Here is a 25,681-nt window from a genome sequence, read left to right on the forward strand (position 1 = left end):
ATGACGCTCATTTCTAGAGGCTGGTATTCGGGTGGTAATCTCAGTGGAAGCTTGGCACAGTGGTTGTGGCTATATCCCCTGATGCAGGCTAGTTAGTGTGTTAGCTTTGGAGCAAATAAAAAGCATGAGCTGGCATGCACCCAGAGAAAATTATTTAGTGTAGAGGTCATGATGCCGAAAAATTGGTGTTTTAACGAATAAATTACTGGGAGTTTATATGTATATAGAGAGAGAGTGTTCGACTCTATGTATATATATATAGCTTTGGAGCGAAACCACAAGAGAGAACTGTACGAAAATGATTTTACTTGAAGACCCAGACCATAAGGCTACATTTGTTAGAAGCAATGTAAAAGGTTTTCTTTGTCTTTTTCACTCAAATGATGAGAGAGAAGTCATGAGATAAAAAAAATGAAATTTCTAAAGTGAAACCAAACAGTAGCAAGAGACAACTCGCCTCATATTAGAGTAGATACTGTAGATGCAATTTACAGATATGAGGGCCAAGAGTGAGGGTTGGAATACATTATCAAAGATATGGAAGGGTCATTCATGGCAGCACAATTGAAGTTAAGTTATTTCCTAATTCAATTGATAAACGCATGATGACCACCTATGGTTTTGAACTAGAAAATTGAAGATTACTGGAAAATTAAACAGTCATATGACAAGATTAAGTCGCTCAGGCAAATTCTTTGATATTGTTGTTGTGGCAAAGGTTTATTTTGCTCATGTGAGAAACTACATTAGATGACCAGAAGTATGTGGACACCTGCTTGTCAAAATCATGGGCATTATGGAGTTGGTCCACCATTGCTGCTATAACAGCTTCCACTCTTCTGGGAAGGCTTTCCACTAGATATTACAACATTGCTGCGGGGACTTGCTTCCATTCAGCCACAAGAGCATTAGTGACGTCGGGCACAGATGTTGGAAAAATTAGGTCTTTCTCACAATCGGGGTTCCAATTCATCCCAAAGGTGTTTTATGGGGTTGAGGTCAGGGCTCTGTGCAGGCCAATCAATCTCTTCCACACTGACCTCGACTAACCATTTCTGTATGGACATTGTTTTGTGCACGGGTGCATTGTCATGTTGAAACAGAAAAGGGCATTCCCAAATTGTTGCCACAAAGTTGGAAGCACAGAATCGTCTAGAATGTAATTGTATGATGTAGCGTTAAGATTTCCTTTCACCGGAGCTAAGGGGCCTAGCGTGAACCATGAAAAACAGCCTCAGATCATTATTCCTCCTCCACCAAACTTTACAGTTGGCACTATCCATTCGGGCAGGTAGCGTTCTCCTTGCATCCTCCGAACCCATTTTCATGGCAGATAGTGATGTGTGATTCATCACTCCAGAGAATGCGTTTTTACTGCTCCACAGTTCAATGGCGGAGCGCTTTACACCACTCCAGACGATGCTTGACATTGCTCATGATGATCTTAGGCTTGTGTGCAGCTGCTCGGCCATGGAAAACCATTTCATGAAGCTCCCGATGAACAATTATTGTGCTGACGTTGTTTCCAGAGGCAATCTGCAACTCGGTAGTGAGCGTTGCAACCGAGGACAGACGATTTTTATGCGCTACTCGCTTCAGCACTCAGCGATCCCGTTCTGTGAGCTTGTGTGGCCTACTACTTCTCAGCGGAGCCGTTTTTGCGCCTAGACGTTTCCACTTCACAATAACAGCACTTACAGTTGACCGGACAGCTCTAGCAGGGCAGAAATGTTGTGAACTGACTTGTTGGAAAGGTGTCATCCTATGACGGTGCCACGTTGAAAGTCACTGAGCTCTTCAGTAAGGCCACTCCTATACAGTAAGATTGCATGGCTGTGTGCTCAATTGTATACACCTGTCAGCAATGGGTGTGGCTGAAATAGCCGAATCCACTAATTTGTTCACATACTTTTGTATATGTAGTGCATCTGAAAAGTAGATAGCTTATCTCATGCTCTGCATACGATACATTTGGTTCCTCACCTTTGAAAGACTGTCCCTTTTGGTCATTGTGTTATGGTTATTTTCCTGTCATATCATTCACTTTCCCCACTTGAAAGCCAAAGACAGGACAAGGTAACCATGCCTTTACAAACATCAAGAACAACTTGTGTGAAGTAAGGCGGCCATTTCATATTTTCAAAGCAGAAGCTGTTTCTTGGCTTTAGATACATATTTCTCATCATTATTAGTTGTTCCCTATTTCACCAATGACCATCCCATCTCTCCTAGTCTATCCTCCCGTTTTCCCTGTGCCATTTTTCTGGTAAAACAGTAATTTAGGGCCGAGATGGGACAGCCATGGCAGGCATGATAAATTGATTGGATAATTTTAACCATACGGGACCGTTCAAATATGATTATCGTTACGAGATGGCATTTATCAAAGGTTACCCAGGCTAATATGTGGGGATGACGACACAAGGCTTCCTTTGTCTCACGCTTGTTTTGCATGGGGAAAATGCGGGGACAGATTCGTTCATTAGTGTAGACAGAAACCTAGACGGGAATGTTGCAACTATTTGTCCTTCATTTGACCCTTTTCATGTATGACTGCATTCCATAGGTTGTTTCTCTCAATTATACTGATTTATCCCAAAAGGTTCCTTTGTTTGGTCATTGTCTAAGCAGAAACAGCTTGTTGTGATTGACAATGTATGACACTGTACTGTACAGCGTATATAAGCATACAATATCCTCTGCTAAAAGGTCTGGACCTTTATGGCACAGGGTTGTTGGTTCAAGCTCCATTCCACCTGATCCCCCTCTATGGAGAATCTCCATTGAAATAGCTTTTTAGTCTAAGACTAGGCTTAACCTGTGTCTTTGAAACCACCCCTATTCGATTTATATGACAAGGACAAACACATTTATAAACGTTTCTGTAAATGTGTCAGATTTAGCCAAACATTTTTAACTGTTGTCCTTGTGTGCGTATAGAGCTCTTACCTTTATCACCATCTGATATTTAAACCATCTTAATCCACATGACCCCTAAAAAGGATGGATTTATTGCCTCTGTGCTTCATATGGACAGCCAGAAGCTTGAAATGTTGTCAGGGTTGTATTCCAAAGAGGCCATTGCGTATTCTTACATTCCCGTGTTAAAACCGCTCAGTGAACAATATCCCAAATCCCTGCTTTCAGCCAGCTGTCTGTCCTGGGTGCTGTTGAACCTGAATCTTAATGGTCAGTTCCAGGAAGAGGTCTTACAGACCAGGGCCTGAAGTTTATCTCATGCTATTTTGGCACTATTTGTCATGAGTTTTTTCTCCAGTGATAACTGAGTAAGTTGCTAAGTATAGTCTTTATACCTAACATGATAATATAGCAGAAGGTTTGAGTTGCTCAGACCCTGGACATATTTATAGTGAATGTAGGCTAACTGTTGTTATTACGCTTCAAATGTAGCCTAAGCACTTTCCGCAGAGGTTCTAGTTCTCTGTCACTGCAACGAATTGGATTCATATGGATTCTGGAGAGGTCATTTTTGAGATCAGTGTAGATCCGCAATAAAAAAAGTTGCAAAATACATAGTGAGGGAAACATGTATTCTGACAAGCAGTACAACAATTCTTAATGCAATCGCGGGACGAACACTTTTGAAAGCAGTTTTGGCCTTTGTTAAAAAAGATGGGGATCCCAGTTTTCCATTGCTTCCATGATTATTTCTCTACTCCTGCAATTGCGCTCGTGTCAGTTACAACCAAAGTTTTAAGCATGGTTTAGGTACAGCTGCACAACATAGCTCTTAAAGGGGAAATGGTGTATTAAAATGGTAATTACTTACTTTGTAATAAAAAACGAAAAAGTGAATAATAATTCATATTTATTAATAATAATAATAAATAACAATAACAATCAGGATGCTATGTCCAATGGCGTAAATGCAGATGGACAAACCCCATACTTCAGCCTATGTATTGTTAGCCACTATGCTGCATCATTTGAGCTACAGGTGATAATGCTTATTGCTGATGGCACATCTGACAATATAGACCATGTATAGGCTATATTTAAACATAATTATTACCAATATGTTACTTGTCTCATTTCTGGAGGAAGAAATTATATTTGAGATGGTTGTCAGCATAATTTTATTTCCATTCATTTTGGTGTAGAATGTCCTTTTTAAAAAGTCACCAGAACTGAGCTTCTCAGTTCCTTCTACATACAAATTCACCTGGTGAGAACCCTGGACCCCATAAGCAAAGAGACTGGAATTGGTCAAACTTACAGTTTGATACATTTACAAAAAGGACCCTCTTTCCCTAAAAGCATGATAGTCATGACTTTTCTTTACATGTCCCCAGACACTCGATCTGAGGAAAAGTTTTAATATTAAGATCACGTTTGTTTTCTTTCCTTTAACCCCTGGCTCTCCGTCATTGAGCTAAACTGAGCAAGCCAGACCTAGCATAGAGCTATGTCACTGGTTAAATTGAGAACTTAACTCAATTGACTCATAAATGGGTAATGTAGCCCAAGTGCTAAGTCAATGGAATGTAGTTGAGAATTTCGCATTTATTTTTAGCCATGATGACGCAGTGATGTCAAACTAACTGTGTCGATAAGTACTCTCCCTCTCATAGTTTAATTTCAGAATGTAGCATTGTCGCTAACACATTGAGGTGAACCTGAGAATTTTGCTCAGTGTTACCCTCAAGTGCTTCAACGTAGCTTCAAAGCGATAAACTAGCCTCATTGCTAATTAGTGGTAGCATTAACACTCCTACACAGTAAGTTCAATTGAGAATGTTAGCTTCAGTGGCACTAACTCACAGGAGTTTGATTGAGAATGTTAGCCTCAGTTCTCAGGCTTTGATTGTAACCAGCTGTGCTGTTGAGTGGTTCCCTTACTCTTCTTCTATGGAGATTCCAATGTTAATATCTCTCTCTCTCTCTCTCTCTCTCTCTCTCTCTCTCTCTCTCTCTCTCTCTCTCTCTCTCTCTCTCTCTCTCTTTCTCTCTCTCGCTCTCTCTCTCTCTCTCTCTCTCTCTCTCTCTCTCCCTCTCTCTCCCCCATCAGACATTCACAGCAGGCCATTGGTCAAACAGGAGATTTTTCATTTCATAAGCTTTGGGACAGTTGCATTGAGTGTGTTTTTTTTTTGTACAACATAGACACAGACAGTGTGTTTGTTTTTGTACTGTATATGTTGACTACATTTGTGTAGAGGTTACTTGCCAACTTCAGTGTGTTCGTGTGCACACTTTAATTTATTTATTTTGTATGTGTAACTGCAGGTAATTAATTACCTTTTTCAGTTACAGTTTGGGCTCCATTCTAGTGGTCACGTTTCAGAACCCAGCTGCTTACATTTAGAGAATATATACAACTATTGTCATTGTTCACCCTCAGGTGGGCAGACAGCCTTCTCTGACAGACATTTAATGATGAGACTGATTTAGTTCCCGTATCCCTAAAGCAGTAGGCCCATCCAACTCAGTTCAGTCACTTCCATCTTCTATAGTGAGCTATCCGTCTGCGGCTGACATACACAACACCTTTCCACATCCTAAGCAAATATAGATTTTTCATAGCCGCCCTAGTTGGCTCCAAACTTCAGGTGTGGCAATGGCCAGGGTTACCAAGCACTTCAACACAGGGTTGGTCAGTTCAAATTCCGGTTAGTCAATAATTAAACATTTGAAAGAAATAGCTTATTCTCTTCAATATCCTCTGAGGTCATGGAAAATGTAAATAAATATTTTCCATTATTGAATTGGAATTTCAGTTTACTTCCTGAATTGTCTAAATTCAATTGGAATTGACGTCAACCCTGCTACAACGGCATGGTTGACTGGCTATGTTGTAAGAGAAGTGCTTAAAGTAAACCAGAGAGTTGACTATGTCTTCTTGGAGTTTATCCCATTTAAACTTGACCCTTTTATAATGTAGTTAGGGCTTGAGATACTGTATCAGGACTCTACTGTGCGACCATTTTACTCGCATATGAGCCTAAATATTTTGTTCTGCGACCTGGAATTTTTATTTAGGAGCACCAGAAATGAAGGATTCTAACTTTAATAGCTAATATTTTTCATTGTGCTCCTAAATTTCTTTGTGTGCCCAACATTTTTCAAAAAGGTCAGCGTAGGACCCTGTTTTGTCCCTACATCTCAAATGTTCGATCACATCTCCCTTCTTAGACTTCAAAGCATATTTTGTACCCATGTTTAAGTTCTGAACACATTTATCATGTTAAGGTTTGGCCCATAGTGAGACCATACCTTCAGGTCAATCACGTTAGTCTTTGACTGACGACTAACATTCTGTGTCTCCTCCATTATCACAAGGGTAAAAATTTCTCTATGAGCACACACTCACTTCCACACACACGCATACACACACACACTCATATTACCAAACAGACATCTGTGTCTCCCATTTTAAACAAAGACTAAAATCGCCCAGCGAGAGATTCCCAGATTCCTTAAAAGAAAGCACCAGTCTTTCAGTGCTGCATGAACGCTTATTTTAAGTCTCCATGTCTGTGCTAGGCCATTGATAGATGCAACTGCCAGCTGCCACTCTCAAGTCATTTCAAAAGCACTTGCCTCTAATGGCGTGAACAAATGTATGCTTACGCGCATGGACACACACGCAGACACACACATACAATTGTGCACACACATATACAGAGATACATGCACACACACTTTCTCTCTTTCACAGATACACACACACACCCTATTTACCCTCTTGTACACTGCCGAGCAACTCTGTGCGCCCTCTCATGTCTTTGCTGAATCACAGTCTCTCTCAGTCGTCTGTGAGTCTACTGACCTATTTCTGGTTAAGGAGGCAACCACACGGCCCGGCTCCAACCTCTGATCACAGTCAGATGTGAAAGTCTTTGTTCCAAATGGCACCCTAGTCCACATATAGTGCACTACCCCATACTGCTCTGTCAAAAGTAGTGCACTATGTAGGGAATAGTTTCAAGTTTTAATGTTACATGCACAAGGCATTTCATGCCTTTCTTGCAAATGAAAAACCCAACAATGCAATAATCAATAACAATGTAATATTAGAAAACACACAAGAAATATGAATAAATATGAAGAACACAATAACTAAGTAAGTAAGCATACTACAATGAACAAAAATATAAACGCAACATGTAATTTGTTAGTCCCATGTTTCATGAGCTGAAATTAAAGATCAAAGAAATGTTCTATACCCACAAAAAGCTAATTTCTTTCAAATTTTGTGCGAAAATGTGTTTACATCCCTGTTAGTGAGCATGTATTATTTGCCAAAATAATCCATCCACCTGGCAGGTGTGGCATATCAAGAAGCTGATTAAACAGCATGATCATTACACAGGTGCACCTTGTGTTATGGACAATAAAACCTCTCTAAAATGTTCCTTTTTGTCACACAACACAATGCCACAGATGTCTAAAGTGAGGGAGCGAGTGGTTTGCTGATGTCAACGTTGTGAACAGCTACATGGTGGCAGTGAGGTTATGGTATGTTCAGGCATAAACTACAGACAACAAACACAATTACATTTTATTGATGGTAATTTCAATGCACAGAGATCCTGTGACGAGATCCTAAAGGTATATGTGACCAACAGATGCATATCTTTATTCCCTGTCATGTGAAATCCATAGATTGGGCCTCATGAATTTATTTTAATTCACTGATTTCCTCATATGAACTGTAACTCAGTAAAATCAATGAAATTGTTGCATGTTGTGTTTATATTTTTGTTTAGTACAGTGGGGAGAACAAGTATTTGATACACTGCTGATGTTGCAGGTTTTCCTACTTACAAAGCATGTAGAGGTCTGTAATTTTTATCATAGGTACACTTCAACTGTGAGAGACGGAATCTAAAGCAAAAATGCAGAAAATCACATTGTATGATTTTTAAGAAATTAATTTGCATTTTATTGCATGACATAAGTATTTGATCTCCTACCAACCAGTAAAAATTCCGGCTCTCACAGACCTGTTCGTTTTTATTTAACAAGCCCTCCTGTTCTCCACTCATTACCTGTATTAACTGCACCTGTTTGAACTTGTTACCTGTATAAATAACACCTGTCCACACACTCAATCAAACAGACTCCAACCTCTCCACAATGGTCAAGACTAGAGAGCTGTGTAAGGACGTCAGGGCTACAATTGTAGACCTGCACAAGGCTGGGAAGTGCTACAGGACAATAGGCAAGCAGCTTGGTGAGAAGGCAACAACTGTTGGCGCAATTATTAGAAAATGGAAGAAATTCAAGATGACGGTCAATCACCCTCGGTCTGGGTCTCCGTGCAAGATCTCACCTCATGGGGCATCAATGATCATGAGGAAGGTGAGGGATCAGCCCATAACTACACGGCAGGACCTGGTCAATGACCTGAAGAGAGCTGGGACCACAGTCTCAAAGAAAACCATTAGTAACATACTACGCCGTCATGGATTATAATCCTGCAGCGCTCGCAAGGTCCCCCTACTCAAGCCAGCGCATGTCCAGGCCCATCTGAAGTTTGCCAATGACCATCTGGATGATCCAGAGGAGGAATGGGAGAAGGTAATGTGTTCTGGCTTTCTAGAGCTTTTTGGTCTAAACTCCACTCTCCGTATTTGGAGGAAGAAGAAGGATGAGTACAACCCCAAGAACACCATCCCAACCGTGAAGCATGGAGGTGGAAACATCATTCTTTGAGGATGCTTTTCTGCAAAGGGGACAGGACGACTGCACCATATTGAGGGGAGGATGGATGGGGCCATGTATCGCGAGATCTTGGCCAAACAACCTCCTTCCCTCAGTAAGAGCATTGAAGATGGGTCGTGGCTGGGTCTTCCAGCATGACAACGACTCGAAACACACAGCCAGGGCAACTAAGGAGTGGCTCCGTAAGAAGCATCTCAAGGTCCTGGAGTGGTCTAGCCAGTCTCCAGACCGGAACCCAATAGAAAATCTTTGGAGGGAGCTGAAAGTCCGTATTGCCCAGCAACAGCCCCGAAACCTGAAGTATCTGGAGAAGGTCTGTATGGAGGAGTGGGCCAAAATCCCTGCTGCAGTGTTTGCAAACCTGGTCAAGAACTACAGGAAACGTATGATCTCTGTAATTGCAAACAAAGGTTTCTGCTTTTCTGATGTATCAAATACTTATGTCATGCAATAAAATGCTAATTAATTACTTAAAAATCATACAATGTAATTTTCTGGATGTTTGTTTTAGATTCCGTCTCTCACAGTTGAAGTGTACCTATGATAAAAATTACAGACATGCTTTGTAAGTAGGAAAACCTGCAAAATCGGCAGTGTATCAAATATTTGTTCTCCCCACTGTATGTGAAAAGAGTGAGGTGATTTGTTGCTCTCAAGAACAAAATGGGAAGATAAGACTAGACTTGTAGCATGTCTAGCCCAATGTGAGTTTAAGACAGGCTTCTACTTTAAATGTTCATATGATTAAGTGAGTGTCACATAAATTGATAATATGGCATTGGTTTGGACTAGGAGATGAAATTGTTTACGCTTACACCGGATTAAACACATTTTTGCTTTTATGTTTAAGCCATAAACCTCCCTCAGTCTTGAGTTGAAACACCAGATAAGACATTTGACCAGAGCCCACGTCTCAGTGAAAATTAAGACTTTCTAGTGTTTCAGCGCAATGTTTACATTACCGGCACTTACAGTTAAACCAGAACCGTATCGCACACTTCATTGTGATCATTTATGTTATACTTATAAGCCCTTTTTTTGCACTCTGTTGTGGTCTAAACGGCTTCACAAAACCAGGTTGAAGTTTGAGAACCAATATTTGTTATGTAAATATTGGCATCTCAACTGCCATTCACATTTATTTGCATAAAGTGTCATCCAGCCAGAAGTGGGTCAGTCAGTAAGAGACACATTTGACTGCCTGTCCTCTGGGGTAAAATTTCCCCCAGCTTCACCTCCTCTAATCCTAACCTTAACCATTACTGGGAAAATACAACACTTACCCAAGATCAGCATCTAGGGACAACTTCAATCTACACCGTAGAAGATTAGGTCGGGGCTTCATTGGGGTCCGAGGTGACACAGGCATTTAATAAAGAATTAGAGGTAGTTGTATATACTGTAAACAGTATTTTTGTAAATAAAGTTGTCTGGCATGACAAGACTCAGACTTAGCAGTAGATAGAAGGGAAAGTTTACAGCTCTTACTCTGATATGAGTCAGATACTTCAGAGATATTGATAGATACATTATATTGTATAATATAAACTCAGAAAAACGTGCCTTTTTCAGGTCCCTGTCTTTCAAAGATAATTCGTAAAAATCCAACTAACTTCACAGATCTTCATTGTAAAGTGTTTAAACACTGTGTCCCATGCTTGTTCAATGAACCATAAATAATTTATGAACATGCACCTGTGGAACGGTCGTTAAGACACTGACAGCTTACAGACAGTAGGCAATTAAGGTCACAGTTATGAAAACGTAGGACACTAAAGAGGCCTTTTTACTGACTCTGAAAAACACCAAAAGAAAGATGCCCAGGGTCCCTGCTCATCTGCGTGAACGTGCCTTAGACATGCTGCAATGAGGCATGAGGACTGCAGATGTGGCCAGGGCAATAAATTGCAATGTCCGTACTGTGAGACGCATAAGACAGCGCTACAGGGAGACAGGACGGACAGCTGATCATCCTCGCAGTGGCAGACCGCGTGTAACAACACCTGCACAGGATCGGTACATCCGAACATCACACCTGCGGGACAGGTACAGGATGGCAACAACAACTGCCCGAGTTACACCAGGAATGCACAATCCCTCCATCAGTGCTCAGGCTGTCCGCAATAGGCTGAGAGAGGCTGGACTGAGGGCTTGTAGGCCTGTTGTAAGGCAGGTTCTCACCAGGCATCACCGGCAACAACGTCGCCTATGGACACAAACCCACTGTCGCTGGTCCAGACAGGACAGGCAAAAAGTGCTCTTCACTAACGAGTTGCGGTTTTGTCTCACCAGAGGTGATGGTCAGATTGAGCGCTACACTGAGGCCTGTACTCTGGAGCGGGATCGATTTGGTGGTGGAGGGTTCGTCATGGTCTGGGACAGCATCATCAGACTGAGCTTGTTGTCATTGCAAGCAATCTCAACACTGTGCGCCATAGGGAAGACATCCTCCTCCCTCATGTGGTACCCTTCCTGCAGCCTCATCCTGACATGACACTCCAGTGTGACAGTGCCACCAGACATGCTGCTCGTTCTGTGTGTGATTTCCTGCAAGACAGGAATGTCAGTGTTCTGCCATGGCCAGCGAAGAGCCCAGATCTCAATCCCATTGAGCATGCTTGGGACCAGTTGGTTCAGAGCGTGAGGGCCAGGGACAATACCCCCAGAAATGTCCGGGAAATAGCAGGTGCCTTGGTGGAAGAGTGGGGTAACATCTCACAGCAAGAACTGGCAAATCTGGTGCAGTCCATGAGGAGGAGATGCACTGCAGTACTTAATGCAGCTGGTAGCCACACTAGATACTGAATGTTACTTTTGATTTTGACCCCCCCTTTGTTCAGGGACACATTATTCAATTTATGTTAGTCACATGTCTGTGGAACTTGTTCAGCTTGTTATGTTCATACAAATATTTACACGTTAAGTTTGCTGAAAATAAACGCAGTTGACAGTGAGAGGATATATATTTTTTTTGCTGAGTTTATATATTGCACGACACGAAGACTCTTGTTCAGACACTTTAGAGATAGTTTGTGGTAGATTCAACTAAATGTATGATACTATTTTTGTTCGTCAAGCACTCCCATATCACTGAGACTCAGACATAACAGTACACTCTTAGAAAAAAGGGTTCAAAAAGGTTATTTGTGGATGGACGGGGCTTTCCCAATAACCGTTTTCATCTGAAGAACCCTTTTTGGAAGACGAGGGTTCTTTATAAGGCAAAGGGTTCTTGAATAAATTGTTCTTTGAAGGAATGAAGGATTCTTTGGAAGGCAAGAAAGGTTCTACATAGAATCCTTTTGAATCTGAATCATCTTTTTTATTGAGTTTTTTTCCCTTTCTTTCAAATAGTGCCTCAGCATTAGGGTTTAACTCAGTGTATGAACTTTAACATCAGGAGTTTTAAATAATCTGATCAATTTAACATGTGAGAATATTTTAAATTGCCCATGACTGTGTTTTTGTATTTTAATGTTTACATTGCTCAGTTGGTAGAGCATGGCAATTGCAACGCCAGGGTTGCGGGTTTGATTCCCACGTGGGACCAGTAAGAAAAAGTAAAACAATTTATGCACTCACTACTGTAGCTCTGGGTAAGAGCATCTCCTAAATGACTCAAATGTAAATATATATATATATATATATATATATATATATATATATATATATATATTTTGTGTATAATGTGCATTTGTATATTGTATTATACATTGCACATTTGGAAAAGAGACCTCGGTCTCAATATGTATTCCCTTTCAAAATAAAGGTTAAATAAACATTTTAAATAAATGTACCTATATGGGAATATTTGTACTATAATCTTGCATTCCCTTGATCATTTTACATATACAGTACTGACATAGTTGATATCTTTGCCACGATTTCTGTCTTTCAAATAAGTGTTTTCTGGGATTTTATTGAGAAGAGAAGGGAGTCTGAGTGAACCAGCAGTGTATTGTATGGTAACATCAAATTGGCCACTTGGCCGGTGTTACCTACTTGTTGATTGTTTAGTGTAACATTTCTAGTGTTGATTCAGGAGTTGAATGAACTCTGTAAAGTGGTGTAAAAGAACCCTAGTGTTTGGTGTTAACAACCAGAGTTGAGTGTGATTGTGTCATTTTTACTCAGTGCCCATCGTTGTCATATTTCCCAGCATGCTCTATTGCGGGTTGATTTTCAGAATTGTTTGTTGCTTCACAGAGGTATGCTACACAAAGATAAATAACTTAGATATTTCTAAACTAATCCACTCTGTTAGTATTTGAACTTATTGCAGCCGTTACTGATTGCACCAGTTCCCGTTTAGATGATTTAGGTAGTCTCCATTATCCACCTTCAGTCATTCTGGGTGGCAGGGTAGCCTAGTGGTTAGAGTGTTGGACTAGTAACCGGAAGGTTGCAAGGTACAAATCTGTCGTTCTGCCCCTGAAAAGGCAGTTAACCCACTGTTCCTAGGCCGTCATTGAAAATAAGAATTTGTTCATAACTGACTTGCCTAGTTAAACAAAGGTAAAAAAAAAAAATCTGAATGCAGGCTTGCTGGTGATCAAAAGTTCCAATTGTTGGATATCCTCACTCTAGCTGGATTCTAATAGGAATAACATATCACTTTGCAAGCCAGCATAATGTGACTTGCAGGACTGATATGGCCTGTAAATCAGGAGCTTCCGACCACTGTGTTAGGGTATAACTAGGCTGTGAAAAAGGCCTTATGATATATGTGATGTATTGTCATAAAACAATATGCAAATAAGACTGGTAGAACTGTTCATGGAGTGTTCTAGGAAGAACCCTTTTTTTTTTTTTTTTTTGAGGGTGGATCAGCTTAATATTGCGGAAATAATGTTGGTTCCAATGTAATTGTCTGCATCATTTCCAATCCCCCATATTTTTGGAGTAAATATATATATCCATACACGCATGCGTATATATACACATATATACATGCACATACCTATATAGACATACATACTTTTTAAAAGAATATACCTTTATTATTATTCCCCGCAAACCCTATCACCGATCCCCCAATTGGAGTAAACTAATAAACACTTCTGCTTCTACCTTCAATCCATTCATCTTATATACACTCTACAGACACAGTCTACTTTACAATAGTTCTCTCTTGTTTGTTCTTAGTCCTTCCTCTATTTCTGATGTCCATCCAGTTTGATTTCTATTTGTAACTATGCTATTTCACAAAAGCCCCGAACCTATACACATTCTACAGATCCCTTATGCCCTACATTGTTTATCTTGTTATTAGTCCCACCCTTCAGCTCCACTCAACCCCTCCCATCTGTCTCTCAACATCATCCATTTCGGATTTCTACTTGCCATATATTTTTCAACTGTGCTGTGATGCTTCACAAAATAATTGAACCTTCCTATTCTCATAGCTTCTACAGATTGTAAATTAAAAATATTTTTTTTTGCTAAAATAATGATTATATTATTGATTGATTGACTATGGCTTTTCAAATCACCCAGTATTGCTTTCTGTAGTGTTAGTTCTAGGCAAATGTTGCAATTCTTCAGCCATTCCTGGACCTGTGACCAAAAATGAGCTACATATGGACAATACCAAAATAAATGATCTAATGACTCTGTCTCCTCACAGCAGAATCTGCAGAGCTGGGAAGATTGTATCCCCATATATATAACATTCTATTAGTTGCAAGAATTTTGTATAGTCATTTATATTGAAAAATGTGAAGTTTTGAATCCGGCGTTGTTTTGCGTATCAATTCATAAACCATGTGCCATGGAATGGGTGCATCGAAAATCTCTTCCCAACTATTTTTAATTTATATGGCACAGCTGTCAGTTTTTTGGTCCTTAAATGAAATTGGTATATGTTTTTATTTATCACACTTTTCTTTAACCATTTATGTTCTTTAATACAGGGCCGACAGACAAGTTCCTTACTTTTCCCCTTCTACTTGCCTCTTCCATTTTTGTGGTAATGCTGCAATTAATTGGTTGTAATTTTGGGTAGAGCAGACATTTCCATATGTCTGTGTTAGCTGCATGTGTGACATAACTCCACCAGTCCTATTTATGATATCATTCACAAAATGTATACCCTTTTTAAAAATGTCTTCGATAAATACCGTTTTTTTTCATCAATTAGTATATTTGAATTTAACCACAATATTTGTTGTACTGTTTGTTCCGTCCTTTCAGGAGGATTAAATTGAAATTGCAACCAACTTTCTAAGGCTTGTTTAAAAAATAAAGATATTTTGCAGATAATTTCCTTTTCAACCAACCGAAAGTGAGCAGGTGTAATCTGAATAAAGGGAAAAAGGCCCTAGGAAGAACCCTTGAAAGATAAAAGGGTTCTTGGTAGAACCCTTCATATAGGGTTCTAGGTAGAACCTTTAGAGGATACAAAGGTTATTTGTAGAACCCTTTATTGGGATTTCTACAAAGAATCCTTCTTAGAGGGTTCTAGGTAGAACCATTTACAGAAGGTTATTCTATGGAGACAAACCGAAGAACCCTATATGGTTGTACTTAGCACACTCTAAGTAGAACCCTATATGGTTCTACATAGTGTAGATAGCAAAGTACGTGTTCAGTTGTTATTCTAATGTATATTCAGTAGGAAAGTTTGTGGGAGACAGAAATATGTGTTCTCTTAACTATTGCATGATGGGTATTTCTTTGCTTGTGCTTAGCTTAAAATGTGTACTTAGAGTTTTTAGATATGGGTCAAATACATTTCAGTCTCTCTCACTTTCTCTTTGTCTATATAGGGGATGTTTAAGAGAAGGGAATTTTGCTTCTGAATGCTCAGCCTCTGATCAATCATCACACACACCAAGGTTATTATAGTTTGTTCTGTTATTATAGTTTGTTCTATTCGTTTTAAGATTTTTATTTGAAATTCAGTTTAGTTTCAGTTAGTTTTCAGATCTGATTTACACATTTTTATTTAGTTAAAGTTTTATAAAAAACATTTATTTCATTTTTATATTATTTAGTTTTAGTGTTAGTGTTAGGAACAGAAAGTAGCCTGTGCCTGGGTGACTAGGAGCCATTTATGTGTTGTATAGTTTGTGTTTTTGGGGATGTCACTAATTGCCACTGTGGGACAGAAATGCGTAAGGTGATGGGTCAAGTCATAGGTTAGGTTATGTGGTAGACTCAGCGAGATAACGAAGATGCACAAAGTAAACGGTAATAGTGGGTAGGGCAGGGAATTGCAAGGGACCGCATGATACAATATCACAATATGTGGGTGCCATTACTATATGTATTGCGATTCTCACGATTCTATAGTGGATGTATTGCGATTCAATACTATGCTTTTATTGCGATTCCATGGTCCAAACATATTGCTCACCATATGTCTGCTGCAGAGGGACGAGAGAGAGCCATGAGAAAATAAGTTTTAAATCAGTCATGGCAATAAGTAAAATTGGCCCCTTATTTAAAACGAAGATAGAGAACCAGTTATGAAGGAAAAATACTGGAGTTTTGTGCAGGTACAGCCAACTATTGCAAAAATAATATTGCGATATTGTCAAAACAATATGATACGGTATATCATCAAAAATTATATCCCGATTTGTAACTGTTTCGATTGTTTTCCCTCATCACTAACAGTGGGTCAATTTCCTCAACAACCAGGAACGTTGAAGTGCGAGGCTTAACTTCTCCACTGTTTTGGTCCCATAGCTATCACGCTGCGTGACGCGGACCTGTGCACATGCGCAGATACTCGGTGTGACTGTGTGAGAGCAAAGTTTCGCATCTCACTCATCTCAATGGGCACATTTCTCTGCTCAGACGTTGCTGATGTCTGTCAGATCTTACAACAACTGGATAGGTATTTTACATATCAGAAAACCACTAGGCCGTGTTCCCCTGCTCAGACACTGCATGCATCAACCAATGGTTGCGTGCCAAGTCATCGACTGTCAGATTGCTATAACATATGTGGTTAGCTGATAGGTAAAATAGCTATCCAGGCATTGCAGTGGAACACGACCTGTATCTGCGGTGCTGCTCATCTCCTTGACACACACACACTGGTCAGCTCCAAGTAGGCCCTGTGTGTGGGGAATGGCTCACATCTGTTCTCTGTCAAACAAAACGGAAAACACCAAATCAAAATCAAATCAAATGTAATGGTCACATACACATATTTAGCAGATGTTATTGCAGGTGTATCTGTAATGATGTACGCTGAGAATCGGGAAGCAAGTTCAGGGAGTATTTAATAAATAAATGAACAAAGCCAGAAACAAACAGCTCATGAAACAGCAACAATGACGACTGGGGAAGAAACCAAAGGCAGTGACATATAAAGGGCAGGTAATCAAGGAGGTGATGGAGTCCAGGTGAGTATCATTATGCGCCTAACGCTGGTGACAGGTGTGCGCCCTAACGAGCAGCCTGGTGACCTAGAGGCCGGAGAGGGAGCACATGTGACAGTATCGAAGTCCAACAGTGCAGTAGTATCTAACAATTCACAACAATACACAAATCTAAAAGAATGAAATATATAATAAAAATATAAATATTAGGACGAGCAATGTCGGAGTGGCATTGACTAAATACAGTATAATATTACAAATAATATACATATGAGATGAGTAAAGCAGTATGTAAACATTATTAAAGTGACTAGTGTTCCATTATTAAAGTGGCCAGTGATTTCTATGCATTTGTATTTATTATCAAATCAAATGTATTTATATAGCCCTTCGTACATCAGCTGATATCTCAAAGTGCTGTACAGAAACCCAGCCTAAAACCCCAAACAGCAAGCAATGCAGGTGTAGAAGCACGGTGGCTAGGAAAAACTCCCTAGAAAGGCCAAAACCTAGGAAGAATCCTAGAGAGGAACCAGGCTATGTGGGGTGGCCAGTCCTCTTCTGGCTGTGTCAGGTGGAGATTATAACAGAACATGGCCAAGATGTTCAAATGTTCATAAATGACCAGCATGGTCAAATAATAATAATCACAGGCAGAATAGTTGAAACTGGAGCAGCAGCACGGCCAGGTGGACTGGGGACAGCAAGGATTCATCATGTCAGGTAGTCCTGAGGCATGGTCCTAGGGCTCAGGTCCTCCGAGAGAGAGAAAGAAAGAGAGAACGAGAGAATTAGAGAGAGCATACTTAAATTCACACAGGACACCGGATAGGACAGGAGAAGTACTCCAGATATAACAAACTGACCCTAGCCCCCCGACACATAAACTACTGCAGCATAAATACTGGAGGCTGAGACAGGAGGGGTGAGGAGACACTGTGGCCCCATCCGAGGACACCCCGGACAGGGCCAGACAGGAAGGATATAACCCCACCCACTTTCACCTTCACACTCCTGGGCCAGACTACACTCAATCATATGACCCACTGAAGAGATGAGTCTTCAGTAAAGACTTAAAGGTTGAGACCGAGTTTGCGTCTCTGACATGGGTAGGCAGACCATTCCATAAAAATGGAGCTCTATAGGAGAAAGCCCTGCCTCCAGCTGTTTGCTTTCTAGGGACAATTAGGAGGCCTGCGTCTTGTGACCGTAGCGTACGTATAGGTATGTACGGCAGGACCAAATCAGAGAGATAGGTAGGAGCAAGCCCATGTAATGCTTTGTAGGTTAGCAGTAAAACCTTGAAATCAGCCCTTGCCTTGACAGGAAGCCAGTGTAGTGGAGGCTAGCACTGGAGTAATATGATCAAATTCTTTGGTTCTGGTCAGGATTCTAGCAGCCGCATTTAGCACTAACTGAAGTTTATTTAGTGCTTTATCCGGGTAGCCGGAAAGTAGAGCATTGCAGTAGTCTAACCTAGAAGTGACAAAAGCATGAATTAATTTTTCTGCATCATTTTTGGACAGAAAGTTTCTGATTTTTGCAATGTTACGTAGATGGAAAAAAGATGTCCTTGAAACAGTCTTGATATGTTCTTCAAAAGAGAGATCAGGGTCCAGAGTAACGCCGAGGTCCTTCACAGTTTTATTTGAGACGACTGTACAACCATTGAGATTAATTGTCAGATTCAACAGAAGATCTCTTTATTTCTTGGGACCTAGAAAAAGCATCTCTGTTTTGTCCGAGTTTAAAAGTAGAAGGTTTGCAGCCATCCACTTCCTTATGTCTGAAACACATGCTTCTAGCAAGGACAATTTTGGGGCTTCACCATGTTTCATTGAAATGTACAGCTGTGTGTCATCCGCATAGCAGTGAAAGTTAACATTATGTTTTCGAATGACATCCCCAAGAGGTAAAATATATAGTGATATATATATTATGGATCCCCATCCCCATCAGCTCTTGCCAAGACAGCAGCTACTCTTCCTGGGTTCCAAACACACCAAAGCACCCACATTACATATAAAACAACAGATAAAACAGTGAACAATGTTTGTACTGAATGAGCTAAAGATGAAACAGTACATCATATAACATCCCTACACCATCACATATCCGCAACACAAAATTTTCAATACCACCATATAGGGCAGCAGAGTCTACGGTGCAGGGTTGAGTAGCCGGGTGGTATCCGGCTAGTGAGGGCTATTTAACAGTCTGATGGCCTTGAGATAGAAGTTGTTTTTGATGCACCTGTACTGACCTCACCTTCTAGATGATAGCGGGGTGAACAGGCCGTGGCTCAGGGGGTTGATGTCCTTGATGATCTTTTTGGCCTTCCTGTGACATCGGGTACTGTGGGTGACCTGGAGGGCAGGCGGTGTGCCCCCGGCGATGCGTTGGAGCAGACCGTACCACCTTCTGGAGAGCCCTGTGGTTGAGGGCGGTGCAGTTGCCGTACCATGCGGTGATACAGCCCGACATGGTACCCTATTCACTATATAGTGCACTACTTTTGACCAGGGACCATAGGGATAGGAATAGGGTGCAATTTGATAGACAAACATGATTTACCTCTTTATAATGAGGATGAAGGAAGCCGGAGATCCGGAGTTTTTCATTTATCTGTTTGTTTTATAAAGAATCTAATAATTCAAGCTCCACTGAGTTAAGTAGAACAGGAAGGTACTTTCGATCATGGGCCCGGCCACTTAATTGCCTTTCCCACAATGCATTTGTGCGTTTACACTGGCCATGTTTTTTCTCATACACTCTCGGTTAAAAGTTCTGTTACGGTGTGCGGGAGCAAGATACTGTTGATAGTGCTGTTAGCAGGGAGCTGTTTTCTTGTTTTCAATCGCCTCGGCAGAAGGGGCCCAGTGAAGATAAAATGGCTAGGAGAAATAAGTCTCTGCTCAGTCTTGTGGCTTTTCAGATCGAGATGTCTCACTCTCTCCCACTTTGGGTTTAATGGTTACATTGAAAAGGAATGGGGATACCTAGTCAGTTGCACAACTGAATGCATTCAATCGAAATGTGTCTTGCGCATATATCCCAACCCCTCTGAATCAGAGAGATGCAGGGGGAAGCTTTAATTGACATCTGGGGAGCAGTTGTTGTTGGGGGTTAAATGCCTTGCTCAAAGGCAGAAGTATCTACCTTGCCGGCTCGGGGATTCAAACCAGCAACCTTTCGGTTACTGGCCCAACACTCTTAACTGCTAGGCTGCCTGCCACCCCTGTCTATGGGAGAGGTCCTGAAAAGACTATGGGATTTTTCAATTGGCCTCGGTGTGACTCTAAGGGCCGGTTTCCCGGACACAGATTCATTCATTTACCACCACTCCTTGTCTAACAAACACTCTCAGTGGAGAATCTGTATATGAAGTGCTTTATATTCCAGGAATATGCTTAGTTTTGGTCCAACCCTAAAAACTAGTTATGTGTTAAATGCCAAAATAAAGGAAACCCCAACATAGTGTCTTTATATGGGCCACCACGAGCTACCAAAACAGCTTCAATGCGCCATGGTGTAAAGTCTACAAGCGTCTGGAACTCTATTGGAGGGATACAACACCATTCTTCCACAATACATTTTATCATTTGGTGTTTTGTTGATGGTGGTGGAAAATCTAAGACGGCCATGGCATATCTTGAAACATCAGGAAGTTGAACAGTCTTTGTCACTGAAGCTCCTGCCAAACGTGCCCAAACAATCACCTCTCTTTCAAAGTCACTGAGATCTCTTTTTCTAGCCATGGTAGCCAAAATAATGTGCAATTTTGTCCACTCAGGAATTCAAAAAAGCAACCTTTCCCCAATGCTGGCCCAATGCTCTAACTGCTAGGATACCTGCCACCCAAATAGGCTGGATGTTGATACCCAATAGGCTGGGTAGCACCTCCGACTAGAGACTTTATCTACAGCTATCCCTTTGGTCTCCCATCCAGGGTTTTAACAAAGCCCAGCCCTGTTTAGCGTTGATAGTTGTCACTGACCATAACCCATGTGCTATTGTGAGAATTATTGTTGAGGAATCTCCACTTAATAGATTCACTGTTGCTGTCAAAGTCATTCCAAATGGTAGGTTCAACAGAGCAAATTAAATGGAAGCATATATCATCAATTATGCTATTTAGGCCTATATAGCATCTGGGAAGTCATCAACAGCTATTGGAACTAATGGAACTTACAAGTTAATAATAAATATGTTCGATTCACGTCTCAATCTCAACCAAAAATGTAAGTTAAGAATAGACCGACTGGAATTAAATACTCAGTGGCACAGATCGAGCTATCTAAACAGAAGAAACATCTTCATATGTTGATATTTGGTTGCATAGAGAACCAAACACAATTCAATATAATTTTTGCGATACGGTAAATAGCCTATTAATTGTCGACAAGTTAACAACTAATATGTTGGATTCATCTCAACCAAAAATAAAAGTCAAATAAATAAAATAATAGGATTAAGTCAGTGGCTCAGATCTAGCTATCCGAGCAGTAGATTTACTGGATTACAAAAGTAATATTGAATTGTGTTTGGTTGATAACATAACCAAATATCAACATTTAAATCTCTTTAATCAACCAAACACAATTCAATATTACTTTTGTAATCCAGTAAATAGCCAAATGTTAAGGCTGTCTTAGAAACAAATGTAACGGTATTTATTTAACCTTAAAATGAGTAACGCATCCATGGCCACATTTTGAGGTTACTGTGCCAATAAATGTATTTTTATGTAATCATAGAAAGTGTCTATGTTCAGGATCGCAGGTCTGTGGAAGTCTTCACAATTGCTATAATAATCTGCACAGAATCTCAAACGGGCACCATGTACTTTTAATGTAATTTCATCTGCAATCCAGGTTATTTGGAAGTGCCATTAGATGAATCACAGTGATAACACATTAAGTTGTTGTATAAATAAATACAATATATGGCATTATATTCCCAATTGAACTTCTAAATGGTTGACATTGCAGTGATAACACATTTAGGTGACAACTAAACCAAAAATGAGACCTACATTTTCCTTGGGAATTTGGTGCTTTTAGATGATTGAAAGCATAGTGATAACACATTGGGAATTCAACAAGCTTCTGGCTGTCTTTTTGAGTGGGTGAAAAAAGGGTTGTAATGTCATTGATCAACGTATCTACCAAATATGACCAAACTCTCCACGTTGAAATGGCGTGGTATGCTCAGTGTTTTATATTTGATTTTGTGTCATCCACTTGCACCCCAAACATGCTTTCTCACCACAACTGCCTCACCCTCACCCAGTTTATTCTCATGGTCATCAGCACTGTTAACTGTAATCGGTGTATGTACCGAATTGAAGTATGTAAAGTCGCTTTCCCCTCAGATGCATCTGTGCTTCTTCCAAAACGCTTCATTATGCATTACTCATTACCACAGAACTCAGGGAACTGCCAAAATACCTTTTCTCTGGCTGAATAAGTTTCTATTTCAGCACTTTAGTTTATTTGGCTTTGAACTCTTAAATATGAAGCGGCTTTTCATGAAAACTGGAGTAGGCCTAAGAAAATGAAGGGGGAAAGGTCAAATAAACTTAGCGTTGTGTTCTGAAGCTAATCCAGATCTACTGTTCACAATGATGTTGTTGTTCATGTTGGTTTGGAATGACTTTACCTAGCCTACTTACTTTTCCCTCACGGAAGGTTATGGCCGATTGTTATCTTCCAAGGTCCTGGAAAATAAGTTAAAGGTTTTTATGGCCTGTTTTTTGTTGTTGTCTTAAATTAAGTTATCTATGGCCTTTGGGCTATCTGAAAAAAACTGTTTTTCTCACATTGGAACATGGACAAAGGACTGTTCTCCCAAGACTTCCCTTGTTCAAGTCTGGTCATTCCCTGGGGAGTGTTGCAGACAAAACCTTAATATCATTCCATTCCATGTGAATTATGCTATCTATTGATGAAAGGGATATTCTACATGGCTTTTAGATTTTTTTTTTCTCAGCAACCGTGCTATACACTGCAATGTGGATGTGTGTGTAACCAGGCCAGCGCGGTACAGCTCAGCATGGCTGGGCTTGACTCGGGCTCAGTATTGTGAATCAACCCTATTTCTCTCCATGTGTTTCATGTCCCTTTCCATCTCTATCTTCCCCTACAACAGACATACATCGGCTCCATCCTGGCTGCGGTGAACCCGTACCAGTCCATCCCTGACCTATACGACCGGCCGGCATTGGAGAGGTACAGCCGACACCACCTGGGCGAGATTTCCCCGCACATCTACGCTGTAGCAAACGAGTGTTACCGCTCCCTATGGAAGAGACTGCAGAACCAGTGTGTGTTAATCAGGTGAGTGATGATTGTTATGAGTTTTTGTTTTGCTTGACTTTATTTGAATGCACTGATTGTAAGTCACTCAGGGTAAAAGCATATGCTATGAGGAACACTAAATGACTGAAATGATGTTGGGTCATTTGAAGAGAAATTAATGAGAAATGTGATTGGGTAGGCTGCCATCAGGTGAGAGAATGTAGAGAAGTCATTGGCTTGTCATTTTGTGAGCTGTGGGCAATTGATAGTGGTGGAAAAAGTACCCAATTGTCATACTTGAGTAAAAGTATAGATACCTTAATAGAAAGTTACTCAAGTAAAAGTGAAAGTCAGCCAGTAAAATACTACTTGAGTAAAAGTCAAAAAGTATTTGGTTTTAAATATACTTAAATATTAAATATACTAAACTTCACAAGAACCCAAACTAGTTTAGCAGTGAGAGACAAGATCATGCTTTCAGGGAGTTTGTGGCATTCTAACTTTATGTACGGGGGGGGGGGGGGGTGTCTAGTAAAATACTATGTATATCGAGCCACTGCTCACATTATATTAGGAGTTTTTTGTAACAAAAATCTTGAAACCTTTTATTTTTTATTTCTACCAAGAAAAATACAAAACATTATAAGGCGTATCAAAAGTAAATGTAATTGCTAAAATATACTTAAGTATCAAAAGTAAAAGTATAAATCATTTAAAATTCCTGATATTAGCAGACAGCACCATGTTCTTGTTTTTAAAATGTACGGATAGCCAGGGGCACAGAGTTTTGATATCTGACTGACCAATTGTATGCTGTGAAAGAATCTCAGAAACCAGTATGTTACCTGTCAATAGAATGAATACGGATGATTGGTTGTTGGTCCACAATTGTCCACTTGTGGACTTTATGCAACTTTATGCCCTTTGGCATCCACGGCGGTCCGATTCAATTTCAAGTCTCAGTCTTGGTGCTCTTGGCTCTGTTTCTATCTCCATGCTCCTTTGGTTCTTCCCGAACATCCTTCCTCTGCGTTTGTAGTTGGCCAACTTTCTCATCCGGCCTTGCGCTATTGTGTTCAGACATACAGACAGACAGGCACTGTTCTCGTCACCCACATCAAACACACAGAGTTATTTTTACCGTTTTGGAATGATAATATTCAGTCCACATTTAGCAGAGAGAGTGGATGCCAAAGGACTTTTTTTCTTGGTTGGATTATTCTTAGCTTTGCAGAGTGAGCAGCTCACTCTGTCAATGCTGAGTTTGAATAGAATGGGATAGAATAGTGAGACAGGAGAGCCAATAAGTGTATTAGAGCAGAAGTATAAGAAAATGGTCACGTTCAATAGGTACGAAGGAGAGAGCTATTACCTGAATTTGTCCAATAAGAACACTCCTTTTGGTTTTCTGTTTCATGCTAACTTCACATGACAGATATGGGGATGCCTGGGGGTGAAAGGCCACACAAACTGGGCTTACAAATAGTGTTATAAAACATACATAGTTATGGGTTATGGAGTACATTATGGCTCAGTTGCGCAAGTCCCCATTTAGGTGACACAGTGGTGGCTCTTGTGCCCTTAAGCAAGTCGGGGCATGCTGTTTTAGATACAAGTGCCTCAGTTACCCAGCAATTCGCCCACATTAGTTTACAGCCCTGTTTGACGGCCACTTATGGAAGCCCTGAGATGCTGAGGTAACGAGAGACACATGTATCCTTATAAACTGCTCCTATTCAGAGGTCCTGGACTACTTAGGTTACTTAGGATATGTTCCAAATGGCACACTATTCTCATAGGCCTCTGGTCAAAAGTAATGCTTTATGTAGGAAATAGGGTGTAATTTGGGACGCAGTAATGCAATTACATATAAAACATTTCGGCCTCATAATTGTTGTTATTTGTGTGTAGGTGATTTGATTAATTGAGATTAATTTTATACAATTAGATAACTTGTAATAGGGTTGTATGTGACACTGTTCAGTTGTATAGCTTGCCACTTAAAGATTGAAATTGCAGGGGAAACTGATTACCAGTGTCATGAAGCAAATGCACTTTTGTTCATACCGTTCATATCAGTCCTATACCATCCATGTTCACATTTATTCCAGCTGTTTGGTGTTAGTTGCGCCGTATTCCTTCGATTAGTTGTATTGCAGTGCTTTTTTTTTTTAAAGCATGTTTTTTGGGGGCGCGAATGAGCGTGCTCACGCTGGAAATAGAATACGTGAATGACAGAAAACAGAAGGGCCGTGAGCGTCAACAATGTCTACGGCTTCAGAGTGCGTCAAATTAGAACGCAAGTATTTTTTATCTCCTGTCTACGTGGAACAATGCTGGTAGAGTAAGCAGACACATTTT

The 25,681-nt window shown here is 40.4% G+C and overlaps 2 protein-coding genes across 2 annotated transcripts in view; both read left to right on the forward strand.

Annotated features, from left to right (window-relative positions):
- Positions 1–25,681, forward strand: part of LOC139386658 (myosin X) — a 261,409-nt gene that overhangs the window by 119,050 nt on the left and 116,678 nt on the right. Inside the window, exon 4 of the mRNA XM_071132429.1 lies at positions 23,172–23,359. Coding sequence (XP_070988530.1) covers positions 23,172–23,359 — 188 coding nt within the window. The remainder of the gene's footprint in view (positions 1–23,171; positions 23,360–25,681) is intronic.
- LOC139386660 (RAN binding protein 9) overlaps positions 2,290–25,681 on the forward strand; it is a 371,620-nt gene continuing 348,228 nt past the window's right edge. The window contains exon 1 of the mRNA XM_071132431.1: positions 2,290–2,293. The gene's annotated coding sequence lies outside the window, so the exon portion shown is untranslated. The remainder of the gene's footprint in view (positions 2,294–25,681) is intronic.

Source organism: Oncorhynchus clarkii, chromosome 28, assembly GCF_045791955.1.
Source record: "Oncorhynchus clarkii lewisi isolate Uvic-CL-2024 chromosome 28, UVic_Ocla_1.0, whole genome shotgun sequence".
NCBI classification, from domain to species: Eukaryota; Metazoa; Chordata; class Actinopteri; order Salmoniformes; family Salmonidae; genus Oncorhynchus; species Oncorhynchus clarkii.